The 22,289-nt window shown below is 39.6% G+C and overlaps 1 protein-coding gene across 2 annotated transcripts; it reads left to right on the forward strand.

The window, feature by feature from the left end:
- Positions 1-554: 554 nt before the first annotated feature.
- STIL (STIL centriolar assembly protein) lies at positions 555-21,255 on the forward strand. 2 transcript variants are annotated; one of them, XM_075759460.1, is made up of 17 exons: positions 555-859; positions 1,636-1,715; positions 1,946-2,053; positions 3,663-3,778; positions 3,893-4,077; positions 5,211-5,458; positions 6,226-6,309; positions 6,434-6,520; positions 8,139-8,286; positions 9,476-9,585; positions 10,415-10,529; positions 11,328-12,383; positions 13,741-13,897; positions 14,669-14,894; positions 16,808-17,000; positions 17,622-17,875; positions 19,727-21,255. In XM_075759460.1, the coding sequence occupies exons 3-17, from the start codon at positions 1,962-1,964 to the stop codon at positions 20,553-20,555; spliced, it is 3,900 nt and encodes a 1,299-aa protein (XP_075615575.1). In that variant the 5' UTR covers positions 555-859; positions 1,636-1,715; positions 1,946-1,961; the 3' UTR covers positions 20,556-21,255. The 2 variants fall into 2 exon arrangements, with proteins under 2 accessions (XP_075615575.1, XP_075615574.1); XM_075759459.1 differs by lacking the exon at positions 1,636-1,715.
- Positions 21,256-22,289: the final 1,034 nt, after the last annotated feature.

Here is a 22,289-nt window from a genome sequence, read left to right on the forward strand (position 1 = left end):
ACCGGGGCGAAGCAGCCGGACCGGACCGGACCGCTGCCGCGGGGGCTGCCCCGTGAGGGACGTACCGCAACCCCCAACCGGCCACCCAGCCCCGGCGGGTGTCACACGGGTGTAGGCCCTGACCGAGCCGCGGGCGCTGCGGGTGGCTCATGCCTCGGGACACCCGGCGGGCAACGGCCAGGGCCGGAGCGACGCTCGAGCAGGACCGAGCAGGCGGGAGGGCCGTGCCCGTTTACTTTGAAGCCACGGACCTTTCCCGGCCCGGCCATGGCGGCGCCCTGCGCTGCCATAGCAACCCGGCCGCGCCGCATTGCGCCTGCGCGCTCCCCGCCCTCCCGCTGACCGTTTATTAGACGGGTGGTGGTTTTAAATCCCCTGCGCGCGCGCGCTGGGCGGTTGGTTCCCCGGGGTGCGCTTTGATTGGTCGAGCGAACCGTTTTCCCTACCGCGCGCCCATTGGGTCGAAGCAGGCAGTAGGGGTGGGAGCGCGGCCGGTTGTGCGTTCTGATTGGCTGGCAGCCGTTGGCGGCGGGGGACGAAGGGTCGGCCGTGGGCTGAGGAAGGCGCCGGAGCGGGGCGGGACGGGTGCTGCAGCGGCGGGAGGTGAGGCGGTTCCTGGCGCCTTCCCGCAGGGAGCGCGGCGGTGGTTAGGCCCTGGGGAGGGGGTGTCACTGGCCGCTCCCCTTGTCCCTCAGGGGACGCTGGCAGGCCCCTCCTGGCGCCCGGCTGAGGGAGGGGCTGTTGCGGGCAGGCCCCGCACCTGGGCGCTGCCCCACGCCGGTGCCCCGCGGCCGGGAGAGAAGGGGGCAGAGCTGCGGCCGGCTCGCATGGACCCTGTACTGCCCGGCTCGGATCTGAGGTAACCGCTCGGGGTGGGGGGAGCTCTGCCGTACTGTTCCCAGCGAGGGGCGAGGAGGTGGTGCGTCGCCCCCGGCCCGTCGGGGCACACGCCGGGCCAGATGCCGCTTTGCGATTGTGGCTCTGGTTATGGGGGTGTGTTTGATTCGTGCTTGCCAAAAACTGTTGAAAATAGTGGGGCTTTAAAAAAGTTTTCCCTTTTACAAGCCTTACTTAGGAGTTGTTTTGATGGGCGTTTACCTTTTAATGGAAATCAATTAACTGTCGCTGGAAACATGAGAGGCCTTAGAGGGTCGCCTTAAAAATAGAGTAAGTTCTTTCCTGGGAGCGTAAGGAAATGCGAAGAAAGCACCTTGGCAAAGTTTGATGCTTCAGATACCTACAAAGAAAGTTCCTGTTTATTGGTTAAAAAGTGTTATTTGCCAAATGGTGTGGACTGTCAAATGTTTTGTATTTTACTTACTATACTTGGTTTAGGTGACTCTTAAACAGTGTATTCCTACTTGTGTAAATTAAGTTTATGTGATTGCATACTAATTTCTTTCAGGCCCCTTTGAAGTGTGATTGCAAATTTTGCACTGGATTATTTAAATTAAACCAAGGCTTTTTTCCAGCAGTCTTCAAAGCTTAAGTGGATTGAATATTGACTTTTAAAAAGTGACTAAAGCAGGGCTTTTGGAAGCTGATCAAATATTAAGTTTGCTAAGTTAAGATTTTCTGTGTACCATGGGATATTCTAATGACTAAGAACCTTTTCCTTTCCTACAATATGTCTAGAGCACCTGTTTCTTGAGCTTTATCTGCAAACTTGTATTTTGGCCTACACATCCTCCAAATTTACATGAAGGAACTGTCAGGTGGGAAATAAGTTTTGTGTTCACTTTGTAGTTCATATCCTTGACAACTTCATAGGACAAAGTTTCTGCTTCATTGGCCAGGACTTGAAACAAAAAAAGTACCAACAGTTTATGTATCCTATTTGTTGTTTTTCTTACAGTGTCATTCCTTTGTTCCTTCTTATAAATGCTGTTTGAAAGTACTAAACTTAATCCATTTTCCTTTCCTATGTCTGTGATCTTCTTCCCAGATTTGTTCCCGAAAGGATGGTCCCTTTCAGTTTCCCTCTATCAAAGTGTGCACTTTGGGACCCAATCCCAATGGGCGATGTCATTGTGTCACATATCACCTATTACAGGTATGAATAACCTTTTTTAAGCGGCTAAAGGTTAAAGTAAACTCAGATTTATATGATTCAAAGCCTTGTTTTATCTTTTGAGTCTAGTGTATGACAAGGCACAAAGGAAAAACAACCAGTGTATTCATTATAAGTATATAGGGATTTTCATTGGTAAGATTTGAGAGTTTCCCTTTCTGTGGTGATACGCAGTCAGGTGGGTTGGAGGTGCCTCAGTCTAAAGTAACTTACAATTTCATTCAGTTTCCTTCCCATACGGAAAGGTGTAAAAGTAGCTATGGGCTTGTAGTTTTCTTTAACATGATTTTCCTTTTCTCTAAATATTTACAGAGAAGAAAATACTTTTGACAAACTTGGATACAGATAGTATACTTCAAGTAAAACTTAAAACTAAGTATTTTGCTCGCTTCAGGAATCCAGATTAAAATGCCGAAGTTGTGATGTTTTTTGTTTAGAATGAGTCTGGAGGCAAATCTGAAGCACTTGTGAATTTCTAGGGCAGGATGTTCTAACCCTGACTAGTAAAACAAATGGAGGGTAAAAATTGATCCTTATTTTTTTACAGATTTCATAAAAAATCTTACTGTAGTTATTAAAGCAAGTATACGAGCAAGTATCCACATATATGTGCATACAAGGGTGGACAGCTCTTACATACAGGTCAGAGGGGCTTTCACTTGTCCTTGCCACGTAATATTCTTTGACTTAAAATTTAAACTTCAAGGTTTTAACAGAGTTTAAAACAAATTACTTTTATGGAGGCACTTTGCTTAGTTGATCTTGAGCAGGTAGGATGTGAGCCATCATCACAGTATCCACATAAACCAGTAGCTTCACTTTCGACTTTGACCTCTTTCCAAGTCAAAATCAGATAAGCTATCGCAAGCTAAAATAATGTTGATGTATTTACTGCCCTAGATTCCAAACTTACTACCCTTTTTCCCCCTCCTTTTTTTTTAACTAGATAGTAATTTTTATAATTACCTAATCTTTGTCCATACTTGCGTTCCTGTGTCATTGAGCCCAGTCTGTTGCTGCATTAAGCATCGACATTAAATATTGTGCTAAAATGGGAGTGCACCGTGTCAAAATTAGTTAAGGGTTTTGGCCTATTCTGTTCTTTCAACTTAGGGACTTTTTAGAGGTTCTGTGTTTTGGTCATAGTGTTTCTAACTTTTCCCACTTTCTATTAAAGTAATTCACTTGTGTTGGTCTCTAGTTCTTGTGACATTGTTGCCCTTCAGATGGAAAAGCTTTTCTCTCTCCTTGCTATTTATTCTCAGTAGGAAAAACTGTTTCCCCTCTGATACTGATTTGCTGTACTAGTCAAGCCAAAATATTCTTAAGATGATCACACAGAGCATTCTGTGGATCTGCTCCAGTTTAAATATGGTTTCTTGAATACGAACAGTTGAGCTGATGCACAGAACATGAGCTAAAATTCCATTGACATTTTATACAGTGTTGTTAATTCTTACCTTTTGTTTAGGGCTTTGGGCTGTTTCTATATATTTTCTTTTTAAAGGACAAAAAATGTGGAAGCTATTGCAATATTTAAAAAAACATTAAAATAATTTGGGTCTTAAACTTGTTTATTGTCTCTTTTTAGAAACCCAATGTTATCTCTGATGGAGAAAACCTTGCGACTTGCCTATCGCCATGCTAAGCAGAATGAAAAGAAATTATTTTCCTGTTTTTTGCTTGGGACTCTTGCAGCAGATGAAGGTAACTTTTTAAACATCAGATAAACAAGCAGTATTGCTTAGTTGAGTAAGCCATTATCAAGGAAAGCCTGAGTTGTCGCTGTTGGACGCTTAACTTTATTTATTTATTTTAAAGATGGGGAAGGCATAACGCTAACAATAGACCGCTTTGATCCTGGTCGAGAAGTTGCTGGTGGATCAGGCAAAGTTCCAACTGCGTCTCTTCCTGGAGACTTTTTGATTCCATGTACAGTTAATACCTGGGGATCTTCAGATAATATTATAGTGCAGAGTGCTGAAGATATCAGCTTGGCTTTCAAGGTAGGCAACTCTTGACAACTTTTGGGTTTCTTAAACAGTTAACCGTCTTCTAGGCAGGAGACTGGACTATGCACAGGGCTTGATTTTTAACCACCACCGATTTCAAACGTGCCAAAATTGTGACTGATGCGAGACTATTTAGTTGGTTGAGTGTCCTTGAAAAGTGTATCAGAAGCTATTAAAATCAGTTAGTCTTCATGGGTCTTTAAGGATCACAGTGTCTTCAAACTGTTACGGAAATTACGTGTGCCAGCCACCATAACTCTAGGTTTCTGCTGAATCAATACACCAAAACGAGATTTTTCTATAATGTCTTTTTTATTAATAGCACTACAGCTCAAGCTGGCTGCCTCCGGCTGGCGTGTGTAATTTCCATAACAAATCTTGGACTAAAATCTTGCTGTCTGACCAAAGGTTTTTTAGCTGGTCTGACCACCAAAACCAGCAAGACAACAGTGATTGCAGCAAACTTATTTAAACAAGAACAAACAGCTTTTTCTTTCAAGTCTATCATGAATGAGTTGCAGTGTTTGCGCAATTGTTGATAAAAAGTTTTGCTAGGCCGGTGGCTTGCAAGAAAGTACGTAAAGTCTCTGTAGGTTACTAGTTATGACTGAAATGTGTACCTGTTGCTTCTGTGCCCTGCTGTAGACATATCATCTAGTAAATATACTCTCCATTCCTGTAAATGTTTGTCTGTAGTTGTTGTGTGTATTTTATAATACAAGTGATGCTTACTTCATATCTAAACTTTCTCATGACAATACATCCAGATGTTAAAATACACATTTCTTGAATGCAAGTAAGAAAACTTTGTCAGATCACCTTGAGCCTTCTAGGTGCTTGTTATTTTACTAATTTTTATACAGTTCAAGTAACCTCAGGTGTTTAAATACATCGTAAAACAATGCTGAGATACACATAGCTTAATTTCAAGTGTATTTCACATTATTCATTATATTCAATATAGGCATGAGCTTTGGAGACCTGGGTTAACCGCTTTTTATACAGCACCTGCTACAATATAGCTATGATGAATGATTTGAGTTCCCAGTGTAATACAACTTGAATCATGGTAGTCATATGAAGACAATTTAGTGTATTTAACTTTTTTCTCTTTTCCCTACTTCTAGGGTCTGCAGCACAGTCTGTGCAGTAAAGAATCACTGGACCTTTCTAAACTGCTCACTGTTAGAGCTCACATTGTTTTCACAGAAAACTTGGATAATCTACATTTTAATTTTCACTGGGCTTCTATTACCGTAGCAAATATCTTGGAATACACACCTGTGAAGTCTGTCCCAATTATTCCCACAGCCCTAGCAAGAAATTTGAACAGTCCTATGAATATTGCACAAGTTCAAGGAACTTATAAATGTGGGTGAGTAAAGGGTGATGCTAAAACTTATCAAAGTTGCCTGGCACTTTGTTTCATTTCCTAAAGCAGGTACGTAGGTGAGATCTCAACCAGTGCCTTGCTTTTTAGTAAAATAACTGGCATAAAAATAACAAAACTTCTTGGATTGGAAAAATTTTAAACAGGAAATGGGGTGGGGCAAAAATCTTAACTGATTCAGCAGGAGTTCTTGCTTTTGACTTCAGTAGAAGGATCTTCCTACTGGGGCAGGGACACACACCTCTGGTTGACATAATTGACTATAAACAGCATCCAGCTTTTTAAACAGTATCAGTGCTGGCTCTAGAATGAAAATCAGATGAATGTGAATCAAAGGTCTTTCTGTTAATCATGCTTGTAAGATGGTATTGGGGAATTGTCATTCTGACTGATAGCTAATTTAGTAGAATGAACTAAGAGTAAATCAGAGAAATAATTTGAAGCAACTGAATGTCATTTTATTTGAACCTTGTGAATGCCTCTTCAAATTTAACATGAATTGCAATTCTGGATTTGTTATGACTACCATAATATTAAGCAAATATGGTCTTTGATAATTCTTTGATACACAGGGAATGGGTGAAAAGATGAGGAATTACTGTAAGTATGGAGGAAGAAGAGTTTTGATTTTTCTTTTTCTGAACTTTTTTTCTTACAGTATTTTCTAAACTTGTCTCTTCATGATTTTTCTGAAAGACTGACTTCCAAAATACTAAAAAAAAAAAACCCACTCAAATTCTGCTTTGTTTCAGCTACCTTACTATGGACCAGACGCGAAAATTGCTTTTGCTGCTCGAGTCTGACCCCAAGGCTTATGCTCTGCCATTAGTTGGAGTGTAAGTGTTTGGCTCCGTTTGTACAGATCAATACACTTATTGATTTGAAATGTATTTGAGAGATTACGTACTGGAAACCTGGTAATGGAACTATCTCTAATTGGATATTTCTTCTTACTTTTAGTTGGCTGAGTGGAGTTACTCATATCTGTAGTCCTCAAGTCTGGGCCTGTTGCTTGCGATATTTATTCAGTTCTTCAATTCAAGAAAGGCAAGTCACTTTTATCTACAAAACATAGAAACTATTGGCTGCCTAAAAATGTATTCCACAGAAATGCATGGCAACATGGTCTCTACTCAAAGATATTTGAGGGAATTCTGTGATTTATATAGGAGGTGAGACTATCTGTTTTAATTGTTCATTCTGGTTTTGACTTCTGCCTCACAAATTTCATATGACAGAAGTGTTAGAAAGCTGGATTGATACCTCAAAGACAGAAGAGGGTAAACATTAATATCACTAAGGTCATTTAATTTAAATTAAGGACCAGCAAGCAGGAAACACTACTTTAAACAATAGTGGGGTTTTGGTTTTGAACTGTTCTTATGAGAGTTTCCTTTGACATAGGCTTTCTCCCTGGTTGTCTCTGACAACATATTGAAACATACTGATTTGCAGCTAACACTGTCTTGTTATGACTTCCTGCTAAATATTCTGGTTTTATAGTTTTTGCGTTCTGATTTTTTTTTTAATTGTGATGTTAGTGGATAATAATTCCTCATTCTCAACATCATTTCACTTGTAACATTTACTAAGTTTTATTTATATGGAAGCTGGGAGGGAGTTCAGGTGTTTATAGTTTAAAACTGCTCTTCAGGTAAATGAAACTTTAAAATATTCTATATGCATAAGAATTTCTTCTGCTGGACCACACTTGCTTTTAAATTATGAAATAAAAGCACATTTGGTGAACAGATATGTCTATAATTGCAGAATAGACTTTTTCCCTTAATGTAAATATGCCCAAATACAGATAAGAGCCAAATTAGATTATTAGATAGGCAAGTTAGATGCTTGACTCATTAACTTTCACTGATTCCATCTTGGAAGTGGATTAGGCAGATTTGATGAACCATGCAAACGGAATTAACCTCTGCAGACAAACTGCTTAATCTGTACATCATACATTTTTAACTCTTAAGTTGTAAGTTAAAATTTTAAAGTTGTGTGTGAATTTGTTTTTTCAAGCATCTTGTTCCTACTACTTTCTTTATCACATATATTACTTACAAAACAGAAAACCCCAACACCCCCCTAGCCCAAACAAGTGCATTACAAATGCTATAAAAAGAAAAATTCTTCTGAAAAATAGTACTACCTTTTCCTGGAAATGCACGTTATTTTCATGATCTTTGATCTTGTGTTAAATGTTGACTGTTGTTATCCACTGTTCTTAACCTGTAGAAAAAACTCCAATATAATTTTTCTCGCAAGAAAAAAATCTGTTTGCTAATGAGCATTTTTTGAATATTTAGGGGTAACTAAAATACTAAATGTCTTTATTATACATCTTCAATTGAATTATCAAAAAATCACATTATCATTTTTACAGATGTTTTTCCTATGTTATGATTGAGGTCTTCCTGGAATTCATTTAAAGTACTTAAGTGATCCTAAAGGTTTGAATTAGAAAGTAGATTAATTATTCCCATTTCTCTACTTTAATTCTTGCATGTGGGATCAGTCATAAGTCCATTTCTCAGTACCACTCAAAATGCAGTGATTCACCAGTTTGCTAAACTGTGTGATAGTTTGCTTAGTGTATTGAGAAACTAAAAGCCTTCTTCCTGTTTCTTAATTTTTAAGATGTGGGTTTTTTCTCTTTTAGGGTTTTTTCAGAATCTGGGAGTTTTCTTATTGTGCTTTATTCATTGACGCATAAGGAACCGGAGTTTTATGAGTGCGTTCCATGCAGTGGACAGACTGAACTAGGGTTTCAGATCTTAACTTGCAATGAAACAGTACACCTTTTCAAAGTAAGTGGCTTGGTTTCCTATTGAACCATGGTACTTTAAAATTTGACTTTTGGTGTAAGTACTCAAAGGAGGAGTCCTATAATGTGACCCAAATGGAACTACAGTATTTGAAAATTATGTAGCTCTATAAAGCTACCTTTTTACAGTGATTACTGTAAATTCAGAGTTTGTCTCTCAAATTGAGAGATGACCTTCAAAGTCAGCAACTGCTCACTTTTCTAATAGCATTAAGAATCTGTCTTTTAAAATGTAGTGTGCTTTGTTGGACTTGATTAGGGCTCTTTCTTACTAGTGACCTTTTAGCTTTACGAGCAGAGATTCTGATTTCCTATAGCACTTGTTAATCTGGTATGCTATACGCATGCTGGACACATCTAACAACTGCTGTGGGTGATCTGTATTGGTGCTTTCTGGAGAGCAAAGCTAGGTAACTTGTGCTCTGCTTGAAGTTGAAGGCAAAAGGGAATTCAGCGGTTACTAATCTGCAGATCTCTTGCTGCACTACAGTAACAAAGCAGGAACAATTTTATCTTTGCGCAAAGTAACTCTCTGAAAGAATTTGATGATACTGTGTCTGGGAGATAACTATTAAGATTTGAGGAAATTCTAGGAAATCTTCCTTACGTGTTTTCCTAGGCTTGTGCGGAACCTGAAGTTGAATTGTTAATCTGCTCAATGTATGCTCCTCTGCTCTGGTAGAGAAGCAGCTGGTGTAATGTGTGTCCTGTGCTGTTCTCTTTCCAGTTATACTTCCCTGTTCAGGGCTGCCTTTTACCTTTAGCCTAGGTAAAGCTTAGCTTTTTGAAGATGACAAGCCTCTTAACAGAGGCTCGCTTCTATTGTCTCCAGGACTTGCTCAGCTGTGGTGTGTGAAACAGTATAGGAGCAGTTGCTGTTTCCTATAGTGGTGAAGGCTTGTGGAAGAGTATCTAAGCAGTTACAGCAAGGAAGCATCTGCTTAGGGCTATAATTAGGCCAACTACTTCAGAGCAGCAGGGGGAACAGTGTTAAACAGGAAGGGAAGTTGCCTGCCTCCTTGTAGTGGTGAAAGAATTGAGAATTGAAAGTAGAGGACAAGCAGCAAATAATCAGATCTAAAAGTCCTTAAAACTATTTATTTGGGAGTACTACCTCAGTGATTAAAAGTTGAAAGTTTCATGCTTCACAAATACAGAAAATGTCATTCCAGGATGTTGAACCTTCAGACAAGACCCCTATCCAGTTTGAGTTGAGTGCAGAAAACCAAAATGCAGAAACTGAGTTCTTCAGCAGAGTTTGCAAGAAACTTCCTATCAGAAGGTAAATCTTTCAGATGTCATTTATATGCAAAAATTAAATATTTATCGGATGAGGGCTTTTTTGACCTCTGCTGTGCCAGGCATCAGTTTAGCTGTGCATACAGTGATCTTCTTGCATTAAAATCTGTGTATGTGCTTTTGTTTAATCCTAAAGTTAATATTCTTCAAGTAAGACTGTCAATCTGACTATATTCCAAGAGAAACTACTTGTAGTTCTACTCTTGATGCCGGTGGTTGTAATTTATACAGTAAATGTTTCTCAGAAGACTTCCTTACTGATGGAGCTTAGTTCACTGTATTAAGCTTCTGTGAGATCTGTCATTTGAAGCAAATCTCTAATTGAAATCTACTTAAGTTGGTAAAAATTCCTTTTGCTTTCTGACTTTTCAGACCTGTGAGACCTGGATAGGTTGAAACTTAGCAATTTTTAAGAACCTGACTTATCTGTCAGATTTTTCTATATGACTAAGATGGCCTTAATTTTCCTTTAAACAATGTTACAACCTTTACTGTAGTACTCCCTATCTTTCTAATATAAATCCCTGCTTTGCAGCTAGAATGTCACTTAAAAGGTATGTATGTCTGAGGGGTGTGGGGAGGGAGGGTTAGTATTTTTTTGCCCAAAAGCAGCATTTGTATTTCTCTTTGATCTTAGAATTGTTTACTGTGTGAACTCCCTAGCTGACCAGGGAGATGAATAGTAACTGCTTCTTGAAAAAAATGATGCTGATATTGCACTGCAGATGGCACAGTGAAAAACATGAAGATTCATGTTACTGCTGCCAAATCTGACAAGCAAATGTTTTTTGTTTGATGTATGTTGGTTTTAGTTCTCCCCAAGGTTGTTCACCCAGCAAGTTGTCAGCAAGCGATCATGACTCTGGTGTAGAAGATGAGGATTTATCCCCCAGACCAATTCCAAGTCCTCACCCAGTGAGTCAACAGGTAACTAAGTAAATTGTTCCAGACATCTCAGATGTGACGCTTAGAGCAGCAAAATGCACTGTAATGGGACTGGAGAGTATAAAGCTTCTGTCTCAAAGTGCTAGCAGGGAAAACAGAACTGAAGAAATGGATGAAGAGTCCCAGCTCGTGCTCTAGTTAACCCGCCTTTTTTTCAGGATTATAGAAACTAATTTCCTACATGTGCTAGGATTTAGGAACAGAGATAGTAGGTTTTACTTTGGGAATCTTGCTACCATGAAATGGAAGAGCCGTGGTGTCTGAGGCAAAGACAGAGGCAGCAAGCTTTCTTGTGTTTTTCTGGGTAAAAGAAGTAAAGATCTGCTGGTCTGTCCTTTTTTACTGAAGCATATACAAATATAATGAAATAGCAGCCCTCATACAGCATAGGTCTAGAAGGATGTGACAGTTGTGGCTTATAAAATACATTCTGTTGCACTGGCTCTAAGAATAGTAAGAGGGAACACGTAGTCCACTTCTTGAAGAGGAAATACTCTGACATGCACTCCAGGATGAGATGGAGCATTCATTTGGTAGACATGGCTGTTATGCCATATGAAAGCCATTTTGTCTTCTAAGAATGATCCTAGAGATCTTGCTGTGTTTTCCGTATCTGGATTCTTCAAACTTTAGAAAACTATGCAATATATAGTTGTTTTGGAGGTGGTAATGGTCATATATTGATTTTAAAGATTTTTTTCTTTTAAATTCTGCATGTGAAGAGCTGAAAGACAATATTTTAAAATACTCTTGAACTTGCTTGTATAATTGTCCCTTCAGGTTACCAGGATCTTTCCTTCAGTTCCTGAACTGTCACTTGTTTTGGATGGGAGTTTCATAGAATCAGGACAATCGTCTAAGCCTATGGGGACTTCAAATGCTAAAAGTCTACCCTCAGCGCTAAACCAGCCTATTAAAAAGAAATGCTGCTTGGGATCTACACATTACCTCACCCAGCGCTCTGAAGACAAGCAAAACTCTTCTGCTAATCTGGGAGATCCCTCTTTGAGGCCATTACCAAACCATTTAACCCAGAAAATGCCAATTTCAAGGCCTTCCAGAGGAAAGCAAGTTCTACAGCAACAGTTGCACTGTAAGAAAGCTTGCCCTCAGTCACGAAAAAGTTCCGGATCTTCTTCTCCTTCAACCCCTTGTAGTGGGCCTTCCCCAGATACATCTGTGCGTCATCCCAGAAAGCCGTCAGAAAGACTCATATTAAATCCTGATGGAGCTGTACAGCAGGGAGAGCCTCCAGTTAGAACATCATCGATATCCGGTTCCAAGCAGCTTCCCGCTGTTGCGCAGCCAGTTCTCTACACCTCTGCTTTTTCACCACAGAGCTGCAGAAGACCACCAGACCTGCAGATGCCAGTTCAGGTGCCACCTTGCTGTCCAGCCACTGCATGCAGCTGTCAGTTTCCTGGTTCTGTCCAATATAATCCGATAAACTCATGGCAAGGCATTGGTAAAATGAGCCCCAAACATGCAGCAGAAATCCAATCAGAGATGACTCAACAGAATCCATGTACAGTGCTCCATCAAAATATCATTTGTCCAAATATTTGCTGCAATCTAGGATATACCACAAGCAGCCCTATAAGCATGGGATATCATGGGAAAATGGGGAACTGTTCTCTCGACAATAGCTTATCACCTGGAGTAAGACTCCTTTCAAGTGCAAGCCCCTCTAGTCCGCAGTTTTGTGCAGCCCACTCGCCATGCCTGCACATGCCCGCTTCTAAAGCAGGATCAGATAATGGAATGATGGGACTATCTCCAGATGCATACCGGGTTCTTACAGAACAAGATAGACAACTCAAATTACTTCAAGCTCAGGTTTGTGGAAATGGCAGCTTTCTCCTCTGCCTCCTTAGTGATTCTGCTTTGATAGTTCCCCTGCAAAAGGAATTAATTTAGCTGTTGTCTGTCCTTGTTGGAACAAGAGAGCCTGTCATACAAGCTGCAGTTTGGGGTTGGAAGGGGGTCCTAATGAGCTCTGCTAATTGATGTCCCTTAAATGAGAACTATTTTACTATTTCCTAATTTAAATATTGCATTTATTTTGATCCTATTTCTATAACACGAAGGTTTCCCTTTTAGCAGACTGTTTTATAATGCAAACCAGTATGCCTTCTGTATACATGCTTTCCTATATATATATGTGCTTGTCTAAGTAAGAAAAATTTACTGCATAAGCTATAGACTTTGGAATTACTGTAAGCGTACAGGTGAAGCATAGAATGTTCTCATGTGTTGCTTTGCCCACCTAGAAGCATGCAGTTTCCTGAGATAGAGGCTGTTGCTTAGAAAACTTCAGTTGTCTGCAGCAGACTGGCAGGATTCATCAGGTGTTTGTTGCTGGGCTGGAAAATTGGGCTTTGCTGGTCTCCCTAAATCCTGTTTCGATACCAGATTATGTTTCTTCAAAATATTGACCTCTTGAATTACACTGCTGGCCCTGTATCTTGCAGGATAAGAGCCAGAGTTTAAATTTTGCTGCTGGTGATGAATGATTGGAATAGGAAAGTTGGTACAATTGCTCACAATACATATTTTTCCTCTTTAAACCAAAAAATAGCAACTTAAATATGCTTTATATATAGTTGCTGTACATAAAATTAAGCTCTCGAAGCATGGGTTGTGCATGAGGGAGGGAAACCCCTCCCTGCTGTGTAAATGCAGCCTTCACTGTTAGGGTATTTCTCCATGGAGTTGTGAACTAGTTAGTGAACAGGGTGGGCGCAAATACTAGCGTGAATATTGCCTGGGCAACCTTAATTTTATCATTTAAGTGCTTAGTTTTATAATTAATACAAAATTGGTTTAGCATGGTGTAGGGACAGTTGGTATATAAATGCTTGGCTGGTGAGTTGATAATAGGCTTTGTATATGAATGAAAGGGACGGAGAATACTTCCAACAAGTGTAGTGCAAATAAGCTTTACTCAAGTTGTCTTGGTGTAGTTCTGCCAACATGTTTAAAACCTCTTCTTTGCTAGCTCTGCCAACATCAAAATTGATGTTTTGATTTATGCTGCATGCGCTGCCGAGAACTGGAAGGTTATCAGGCTTGTGTGGCAATGCAGCCTGGCTTTGAATCCAGGTCTTAGAGGAGCCTAATTTAGTAATTCAGTTTTGCCTATTGTACTTTATATTTTATGGTACAAATCATAACTTTCTGATAACCGCTACAGATCCAACGCTTACTGGAAGCACAGGCTTGTTCCTCTGAACCAGCAGCAGCTAGCCACGCTCTGCAGCCTGAGAAGCGAGGGGACCTTGTTTCTATGGAAACACAGTCCTCACCAGGTTTGCACATGAGGAAAAGTGTGAACATTGCTGTGAGCACAGGTAACGCTTTAGTCTTTAAAAATAGACTGGTGTCACTTTTTCTGGGTGTTTCTGTGATCTGTTTGAGCACGGAGGGAATGTTTTGCAGAAATGCTGACATATGCAAACATGCACCTAGATACAAAAAAAAGTTCTCTGGGTGTTATTTGCAAGTTTAGGCTGGAGCTAGTGTTGTCTTTTGGGCTGCAGTGGCAATAATTGCCATCACTGGAAGAATTATTTTTCCAATAGCTTTAGCAAGGTCTTCTATTCTAAATTGTGCCGTATTAAAGGGAAAAACTCCACATCTTTGTTTTAATTAATACACTGTTTTGAAAAGTAACAGCTTCTATACAATCTGGTGTTCTGTTAAATATATTATTGATGGGTTTTGTAAGTAATGCATTTACATGCATGGAGAAGAGACTGTATTTGCTTTAATTTTAGTGAGTTAGGCAGCTGTGTCTGTAAACTTACATATTAATGTATTGGTTCCTGTCAAATTCATGGCAATATTGTGGCTAGTCTGGAGGAAATTTTCAAATTGGCTCAAGGTCAATGCATTAAAACACTTTAATACAACTATTTATTTTCATCAAGTAATGCTTTAGAAGAAACTAGGACTCACGTGATGTTTCGGCAACTCTTAGATGTTCTAAACTCTAAATCACCTTTAAAATGGTGGAAAAACCTGAATGTGAGGAAATTATTCCTCTAGCTTTACAAAGCCAAAGGGTTTCAGAAGATAGTAATGACTCCCCTTAAATGGGTAAATCCCTAATTCTCTTTTAGGTGCTAGCTTATTTTGGAATACAGCCTCAGAAAAACAAGATGACTCCATACCACAAGGAAAAAAAGAGGATGAAGAGATTTCTAAGGAAGACATAAACATTTCAATTAATGCTGAACAAGATGCAAGTAATACAAGTATTACTTCTTCCTTAAAGGTAGTTGACATGCCCAGCTTTGTAGACAGTATTCAACTTGTGGAAGAAGGAACTAATAAGAACACTCTCCAGTAAGTAACCAGAAATATCTTGTGTTCACATAATAAGCTGAACTGCCTTTCATAAGTTACCACTCTCATAATTATTTTTTAAGGAATTATAAATAGTCACCTGACTTCAGTTGTTGTGTTCTTTCCCTTCTTTGTTTTTTTTAATTATGCTTTGAATTGTACAGCTCACCAAAACACAGTTGCCTTTAGAGTCTGCATTTATCAGTCATGCACGTTTAGCTAGCCTACCTATCAGCAGGAGCTGATGGCAAAAGCCTTTAACTTGGAAAAGTATGTACAGTGCTGGCAGCATTCCCTTTCTTACCTTAAATCCTGAGGGGGAAAGGGGGATGCTGCTGTAGTCAGTTGTTTTCCTACAGTGGCTTTTTCCTGTCCGCATTTAGAACCCTTTCAATTCTGAGGGGCTTAGAGTGGGGGGTTTATGATTATATGACTGTTCCTGAAATTCTCTACATTTTACACCCCATTAGTGAATGGCAGGTACCAACTTCACTGCTGTTAATTTAAATATTTTTAAGTTCAGATTCTTTATAGTGCAATGACTAATCTCAGACTAATTTGGGAAGCATTTTAAGAAATATTTTTAATTATCTACATGGGTGTTATTTTTACACAGGGTATAGCTCAACAGTTTAGCACTTTTAATGATCTAATATTCTCTAAGTATAAAAAGCCAAAGGGGGGGGAACACCCCTCCAGTTAAATTAGGCTTTCAAAATAATCGTATTGGGAAAGATGATGATAATTAAGCTATAACTTAAATATTCATAGTCCTTGATTAAAGTATTATCTGCAAACATATACTGCTGCCATAAATGTTACTGATTCAAATCAGTCTTTTGAACGCTGTGTTTTAGAGATGCCATCTTAAGGTTCTCTTCAACTTGGATTCATAAACCTGTAAAATAGCTATGTAAGTATCTTATAGTAAGAATGTAGAGCACCACCCAGATTTCTTTGAGGAGGAGGGGAACATTTTTGGGGAATGATGAATAATTGCCAGTGTAACAGTAGCTGATAACCTACATTGACTGTCTAGTATGTCACATGATTTAAATCTTATCGCTTTCAACACAGGCAATTGATCAGTTGAGTTCTGAAATTCCCTTATCTTACACTTGTCTCCTGAGGAGGAAGAGGGAGGAGGGTCGCTTAAGGATCTCCTCAGGATGATAGTACTATTGATATGTCTGATCTCAAAAGGTTTATGTGATGAAAGGGATGCAGAGCATCACATTCTAGCTCATTCTAGAATATTTACCCTTTTTTATCTGGCAACTTCAGGATGGATTATGGTTCCTCTTTCACCTCTGCTATCGAGAAATATTTCAACTAGGTGTTTGTTCTCAGTTCATGATACTCAGCATGCATGGTGTACGTGTGTACTTGTAACAGTGTCTTTTGAGGAGTTTTTAAAGTGTTTTAAACTACCACAGGAATCTTGTTATCAATTACTCACCTTGGTAAAAACAGCTTTTTGAGTAAGTCATGTTTCAGAACATATGGAAGATACTTACTTCTAAAGGCTTTTAAGTGTCCATAAAAATGCTGAAAACATAAGACAAACTTCAAACTGTTAATCAGTTTAATTTCATCTGCTTTAAGATTATGTCATAGAATGTCACTGAGTCCAGAGAAGCCATTGCCATTTTCAAGTCATCTTTTGAAAAACTAGCCAGGCTGTTGTAGTTTCATACTGCAGGGTGTATTTCCTCAGTCCTCAAATGACTTTTGAAAGAAAATGACTGCAAAAAGGAACAAAGCCTCAAGCAGTAGACAAACCAAGAAATGTTAGGATCTATTTCCAGTACTAGATTTTTCTCCCCATCTGGTCTTTGTGAAAATACATGTAGTGATATTTGTGCTTTTTCTGTTTTGAGGAAATATCTAGCTATCTCGGTGTTCTCTTTCAGAAATGGAAACATTTCCCAAGCGCTTGTTCACAGTTCATCATTGGAAGAAAGTATTAGTGTGTCTTTAGAGCAAGAACCAACAGAGGGAGCCAGCAACCATGTGGAGGTAACAAGTGAGCCAAACTCGGAGCCACCTGCCTCCTTGCTGCCTCGGCATCCTTCGGAGGATCAGAAGCTTTACCAGGACTTACTGGTAATTCATGTAAATTTGATATTCTGCACTGAATGCAGCAGTCACAACAGCACACTGCTGAAGTTATGATGTGGTATTGGCCTGAGTGAAAATGGTATGTGTGGTTTTTAAGTTCACATGTTACGCTCTACAGAAAAGTTCCAAGTTTGTGGCTCTTTGTTTTTTAAGGTTTAAGTGGTTATTCTGTACTTCACTCTTCCATGCATACATGGAGTACTGTCTGCTGCCTAATAAATAATAATTCTGTAGTTAAAGGATAAAGTCAGTTGATAACTTCCCCAATTAGTGCCCTTTAAAATGGCACAACATTTTACCTTCAAGTCCCTTAAAGGGCAGATACTTTAATCTTGAAGAGTTATCAGTATGTGATGTGTTCAAATTCAGAACAAGCTCTTAGAGAAAGCTTGAAATGTAAGATATTTTAGTGTTTGACTATACTGCTGTAAACTTACGTGACTGCATCTGAACTGAATCTGAATTTGGCTTGTTTGTTAGAATAAGCTGCTAACCCATTTAGCCTCATTTAAGTTGCCTAAGAATAAAACAGGATTTTGGTTTTTGACACTGCATGTCACAATATTTTTGTCCACGTGGTCTCTCCCCTACTCCCTTTTTCTGTAGGGCCAAGTAAACTACCTCTTAAAGTCCTCAGAAGAACAAGATCACTTGTCTGTAAAAGCAGGATTTGTTAATGATGATGGTCCTAAGTATCAGGATATTGATGATACAACAGAAGGGGCTTCAGAGGCTGACATGGGAGTGGTGGATAAAGAGAGTGTGGTTAGTGCTACACTCAAACAACTGAAGAGTCTCGGAGTGACAATTGACTCGCCTGGCAAAATGAAGAAAAATACACACAAAGTGGAGAATGCCAGGTAAAATACTGGTTGTTTTGAGTAGTAATTTGTAGATCCAACCAAAAATGAAGATTGGCTTAATGAGCAAGGAGAAGGGACTGTGTTCACTGCCCTTGGGGATTTGTTTGGCAACTTGATCCACACTTGCCTGCAAAGATGAAACACTGACTCATGCTATGGGTATTTCAGATAGGTTTAAGAGCTCTGCTAGCAAAACTCAGATTATTTAAATATAACACAAGTAGCTCTAGCTGTTCGAGCATCCAGTGATTCTTAAAGTATTGTGCATGCAGTGGCACACGATTCCATAGAATGATAACGAAGCTGCTTGAGTAATTTCAGCCCTTTGGGCTATGTCAAAGTATTCCAGATGAACACTGGACTTGGGAGGCTGAACATTAAGCAGCTGTATATTTTGTCACTACTTCTTAACCCTTGTCTTGCACTTTGCCAGTGTAAGTGAAATTGTTATCATGGCTTTGATACATAATCAAGCTGGGGTCTGTCCTAATTGCTTGTTGTTGTGAGTGCTCTGACTTGAAACAGAGGGAAGGCTGCAGTGGCTGGAGGGGGAAACAGCCTTGATGAAACAGAAGAAGGAGCAGAAGTAATTTCTGAAGAAGGTGTTTGAGGCACAGGAATTTACTTATGTAGCAGCTTACCAAGCAGTGAGCCTGTGCATACAGCTTCATTTTCATCCTTATTTTCATCTTGATACTAGTATATAACTGTTAGGTAAACCAAAAATCTAACTGTCTCCTAATTAATCTTTTATTCAGCTGTGTATCAAAAGCTGTTCCCATTCATTCAGTTTCTAAGTTCTTTTTTCTGCTTTTTCACTTGGATTTCATTAGGTATTTTTCTGGAATTTGTCTCCTGGCTGGAGAGTCTGCTAGTGTTCTTTTAATGTCAATAATATGCTAATAAGTGAACCCATAAGACCAAACCGGAATTCTTGGTTTGTTTGGGTTTTTTTTTTTTTCTTCAAACTTGGGGAGAGGGGTGAGAATCTTCCTTCTACTTTCATGACTGATAAACAATTCTGAGAAAAGGTTTACAGCTCAATAGAGAAGGAAACAACAGTGCAACTCCACAGCATAACTAGTGGTTGTTCATCTGAGCCAGGAGTTTACTCTCCCTAAGCAAACTTCAGAGTCTGTGCTCAGTGAAATAGGAAGACTCTTAACTCTCAATACCAGGCATTTGGATTTATGAACCAGTATATGATACATATACTAAATGCACTGGTTTATAATCACTACCAGTGTACCAGAGCTTGTCCTTTCAATCTTTAAACGTCTAATGTATGCAAGAAATTAGTGCACCAAGCAACAGAATGAGTGAACGTTTCCCTTACTGAAGGATGCCTTCAACAACTAGAAGAAAAGATACTATGTCAGAATTTCTGTAAAAAATCCTGGAATTGGCATGCAATGGGAAAGAAATGTTCTTGGTCTCTGTCACTGGGCTTGTATCTTCTATCTAGATAGAAATTTTGGGTCAGAGGTACATAATGTCACTGGTGAGAACAGACCAAGAGCTCAAACCTGCTTTAGAAAACAAAACCAGCTCTGAAACCTGCTAGAGGCAGGCTCCTCTTCATACAAGGGTTGTAGTTAGTATTGTATCAGAAGGGAACATCATCATTTCCCTAACACAGTGTTTGGATGCTGACAGCATGAGTAGCTGGAGAGCTGCTTCTTAGTATGTGCAATGTGTATGATCTCGGCACTGAGCAGCCTGAGAGAGTTGTGGTGTTCAGAAGGAAGGGAAAAATGGTGCAGCAAGCAAAATGAAATTATCAGATTACATTGTGAAATGTGTACTTTCCCTGTAATGCTAAACTAACTTTTTGATGCTTTATTTCAGCATCTTAGCATGCATAAATCCTGAAGCAGTGGTTCCTGGACTAAATTATATGTCATTTGCCAATGTCAGCATGTGTGGCTTAACTCCTAATGTTGTTGATCTGAGCATGGAAGCAAACGCTATAGCACTCAAGTATCTCAGTGAAAATCAGTTATCTCGACTTTCTTTCAGTCGTTCAGGCCAAAATCCTCCTGCAGATTTCTCTTTCCAAGACCTGTTGCATACGAATATGGACAAGAGCATGGTGGGTCTTAGCTTAATTTCACCAAACAATATGTCTTTTGCAACGAAGAAGTACATGAAGCGATATGGGCTGATACAGGGCAATGACAGCAGTGAAGACGAAGAGGAACTGCAGGTTCAAGATGGCAGTTCTGGCACTGTCAAAAGCAAAAGCGTGCTTGACAAAAACTGTACCCCTGTGTTGGATGGCTTCAACCACTGGACTGAATTATCCAAAAGAACTGATGGAAGACTTCCCATTCATTTAAAAAATCACAGCAGAGAGTTGACAACTGATGCTTCTCCACCAGAATTAAACAGCCCTGTATTAAGAAATATTACAAATGAAATTTTTCATCCCAGAGCAGATCAAGCAGGTGAAAACTCAGTTCAGATTTTAAAGGACTTAAAGTCAAAAACCAAATTGTTTCCTGGGAGAGTTGAATTCACTGAACAATCTGGCAGGAAAGACGAAGGAGATATTGAGGTCTTCCCTGGAAATCTGCGCACTCCAGCCCTTGAAACATTAAACCAGTCAAACAGCATGAATTCCGTTGGCACCATTCTTGATGTGAAACAACTCAGGCAGTTGCCAAAGTTGTTCTGAACATCCCCCGAGATGGCTGGCAACCACTGTTTCAAATTTGAGAGGGACCTCTCTAAAGGACTGCAGGAAACCAAGGATTAAGCTATCTTTGAAGAGGTCACTCTGTTGTAGCAATGCAAATCTTGCAGAACTGAGTTTTCAGCCCAGATCGGGGACAGCCACCTCTAATGCATGGCTGAGTCAGTGCTGATCAGCATTGAAGTATGTGTGCACTTTTGTTTACAGTTAGACGTGATCTTAAAATATCTAAAAGGTGAATCGACCTGCGCCCAGGATGTAGTCTTTATATACTTTTAACAATGATGCTTGTTTAAATGTTCTTCTGTTGACTTTTTTTTTAAAACACTGACTTTAACCTGTTTATGCCAACCATGAGCCATTGATACTGTGTGTGGCAGAGCAGGGGTAATGGAGCTTAAAGCACTAATTTCTAGAAATTTGCTGAAATGGTTGGATTACTGTGTGAGGTTTTATATCGGGTGGGAAGGGAAGTATAACCGTGGCTTTACTTTGCATAAAATTATTTTGAATTCAGCCAAAATGGCACATGTAACTCTCTGTATCATGAAATCTTGGAAGGAAATTGGAAAAACTAGCACTTTTAAAACTTTTGTGATTTTTTTTTTTTTCTGAATGAATGTTTTTCTATTTATTTAAGAAGTACGTATTGCTCATAAAGGTCAAAGGTTCCATTAAAAAAAAAAAAATCAACAGTTGTGTGATGTAGCCTTTATTTAAGACACTTGCCACTTTCCAGTCATTGTTTAGAATGGATAACTGGAAGTGTGAGGATGTCACTCTTCAAGAATTCTGATACTGGGTGGTGGGATAAGCAAAAATAATTGATTTTTATTTTATTCTGTATTAACATACAAATATTCTGTCATCAAGCACTGCAGTCTGTTAATGAAACAGCACTTTTCCATCTCCAGCACTTTTCCATCCATTTCCACTGTAATAATAATATTCCACAAGCTGAGAAATTCAGTTACTTGTTGTTTAATAATTCCATTTGTGTTAAGACTTTGACTTTTGTTCAATTTTTAGGTCTGATATATATTTTTTTGTGGTTACTGTTGTATTGTCTTGCGCTACACAGTAACCTGCTGGTGCTGGAAGCCCCAGGTGCCCAGTGCTGGCTTTGAGTATGTCTGAGGACGTGGCTCAGCGAGCGTGGCTGTGAGGTGACGCACCTCTGTCCTGACCTCATGGTCCTGGAAATGAGACAGTGGCTCTGGAAGCAGCAATCCATTCCCATTCCCACCGATTCTGACAGGAGGACAGTGCAGAATGATGGTCGGGCCATCTGTTTTCTCACTGGCTGTAGCACATCAACATGCTTTAACAGGAGTTTGAACAAACTTTGTTTTAATGATGGCATTGTCTCAATAGAAGTTCAGCCTACGGTGCTGACCTTGACTTTCCTGTCCAAGAGTGTTAAACTAGAGATTTAAACACCCCACACCAAAGTCCCAGGCCTTTCCCATTCAAATCCAAAGGACTGCACTGTTTATGGTATGTTTGAGTGGCCACTAATTGCTAATTAATTTATTACAATAATACGAGAGTCTTTTCCAGCATCTACCACCGTTGTGGGCCTTTGTGGATTAAGAGTCTGGGGGTGAGATAAGCCATTTGCTCTTTCAGAGCCAGCACAGAGAGAGGGTGGCAGCAGCTCCCCTCAAGCTGTGTCAGAATTTCTCTTCTTGCAGTGTCTTCCATCAACAAGAATAT

The sequence above is a fragment of the Balearica regulorum genome, chromosome 8 (assembly GCF_011004875.1).
Source record: "Balearica regulorum gibbericeps isolate bBalReg1 chromosome 8, bBalReg1.pri, whole genome shotgun sequence".
NCBI classification, from domain to species: Eukaryota; Metazoa; Chordata; class Aves; order Gruiformes; family Gruidae; genus Balearica; species Balearica regulorum.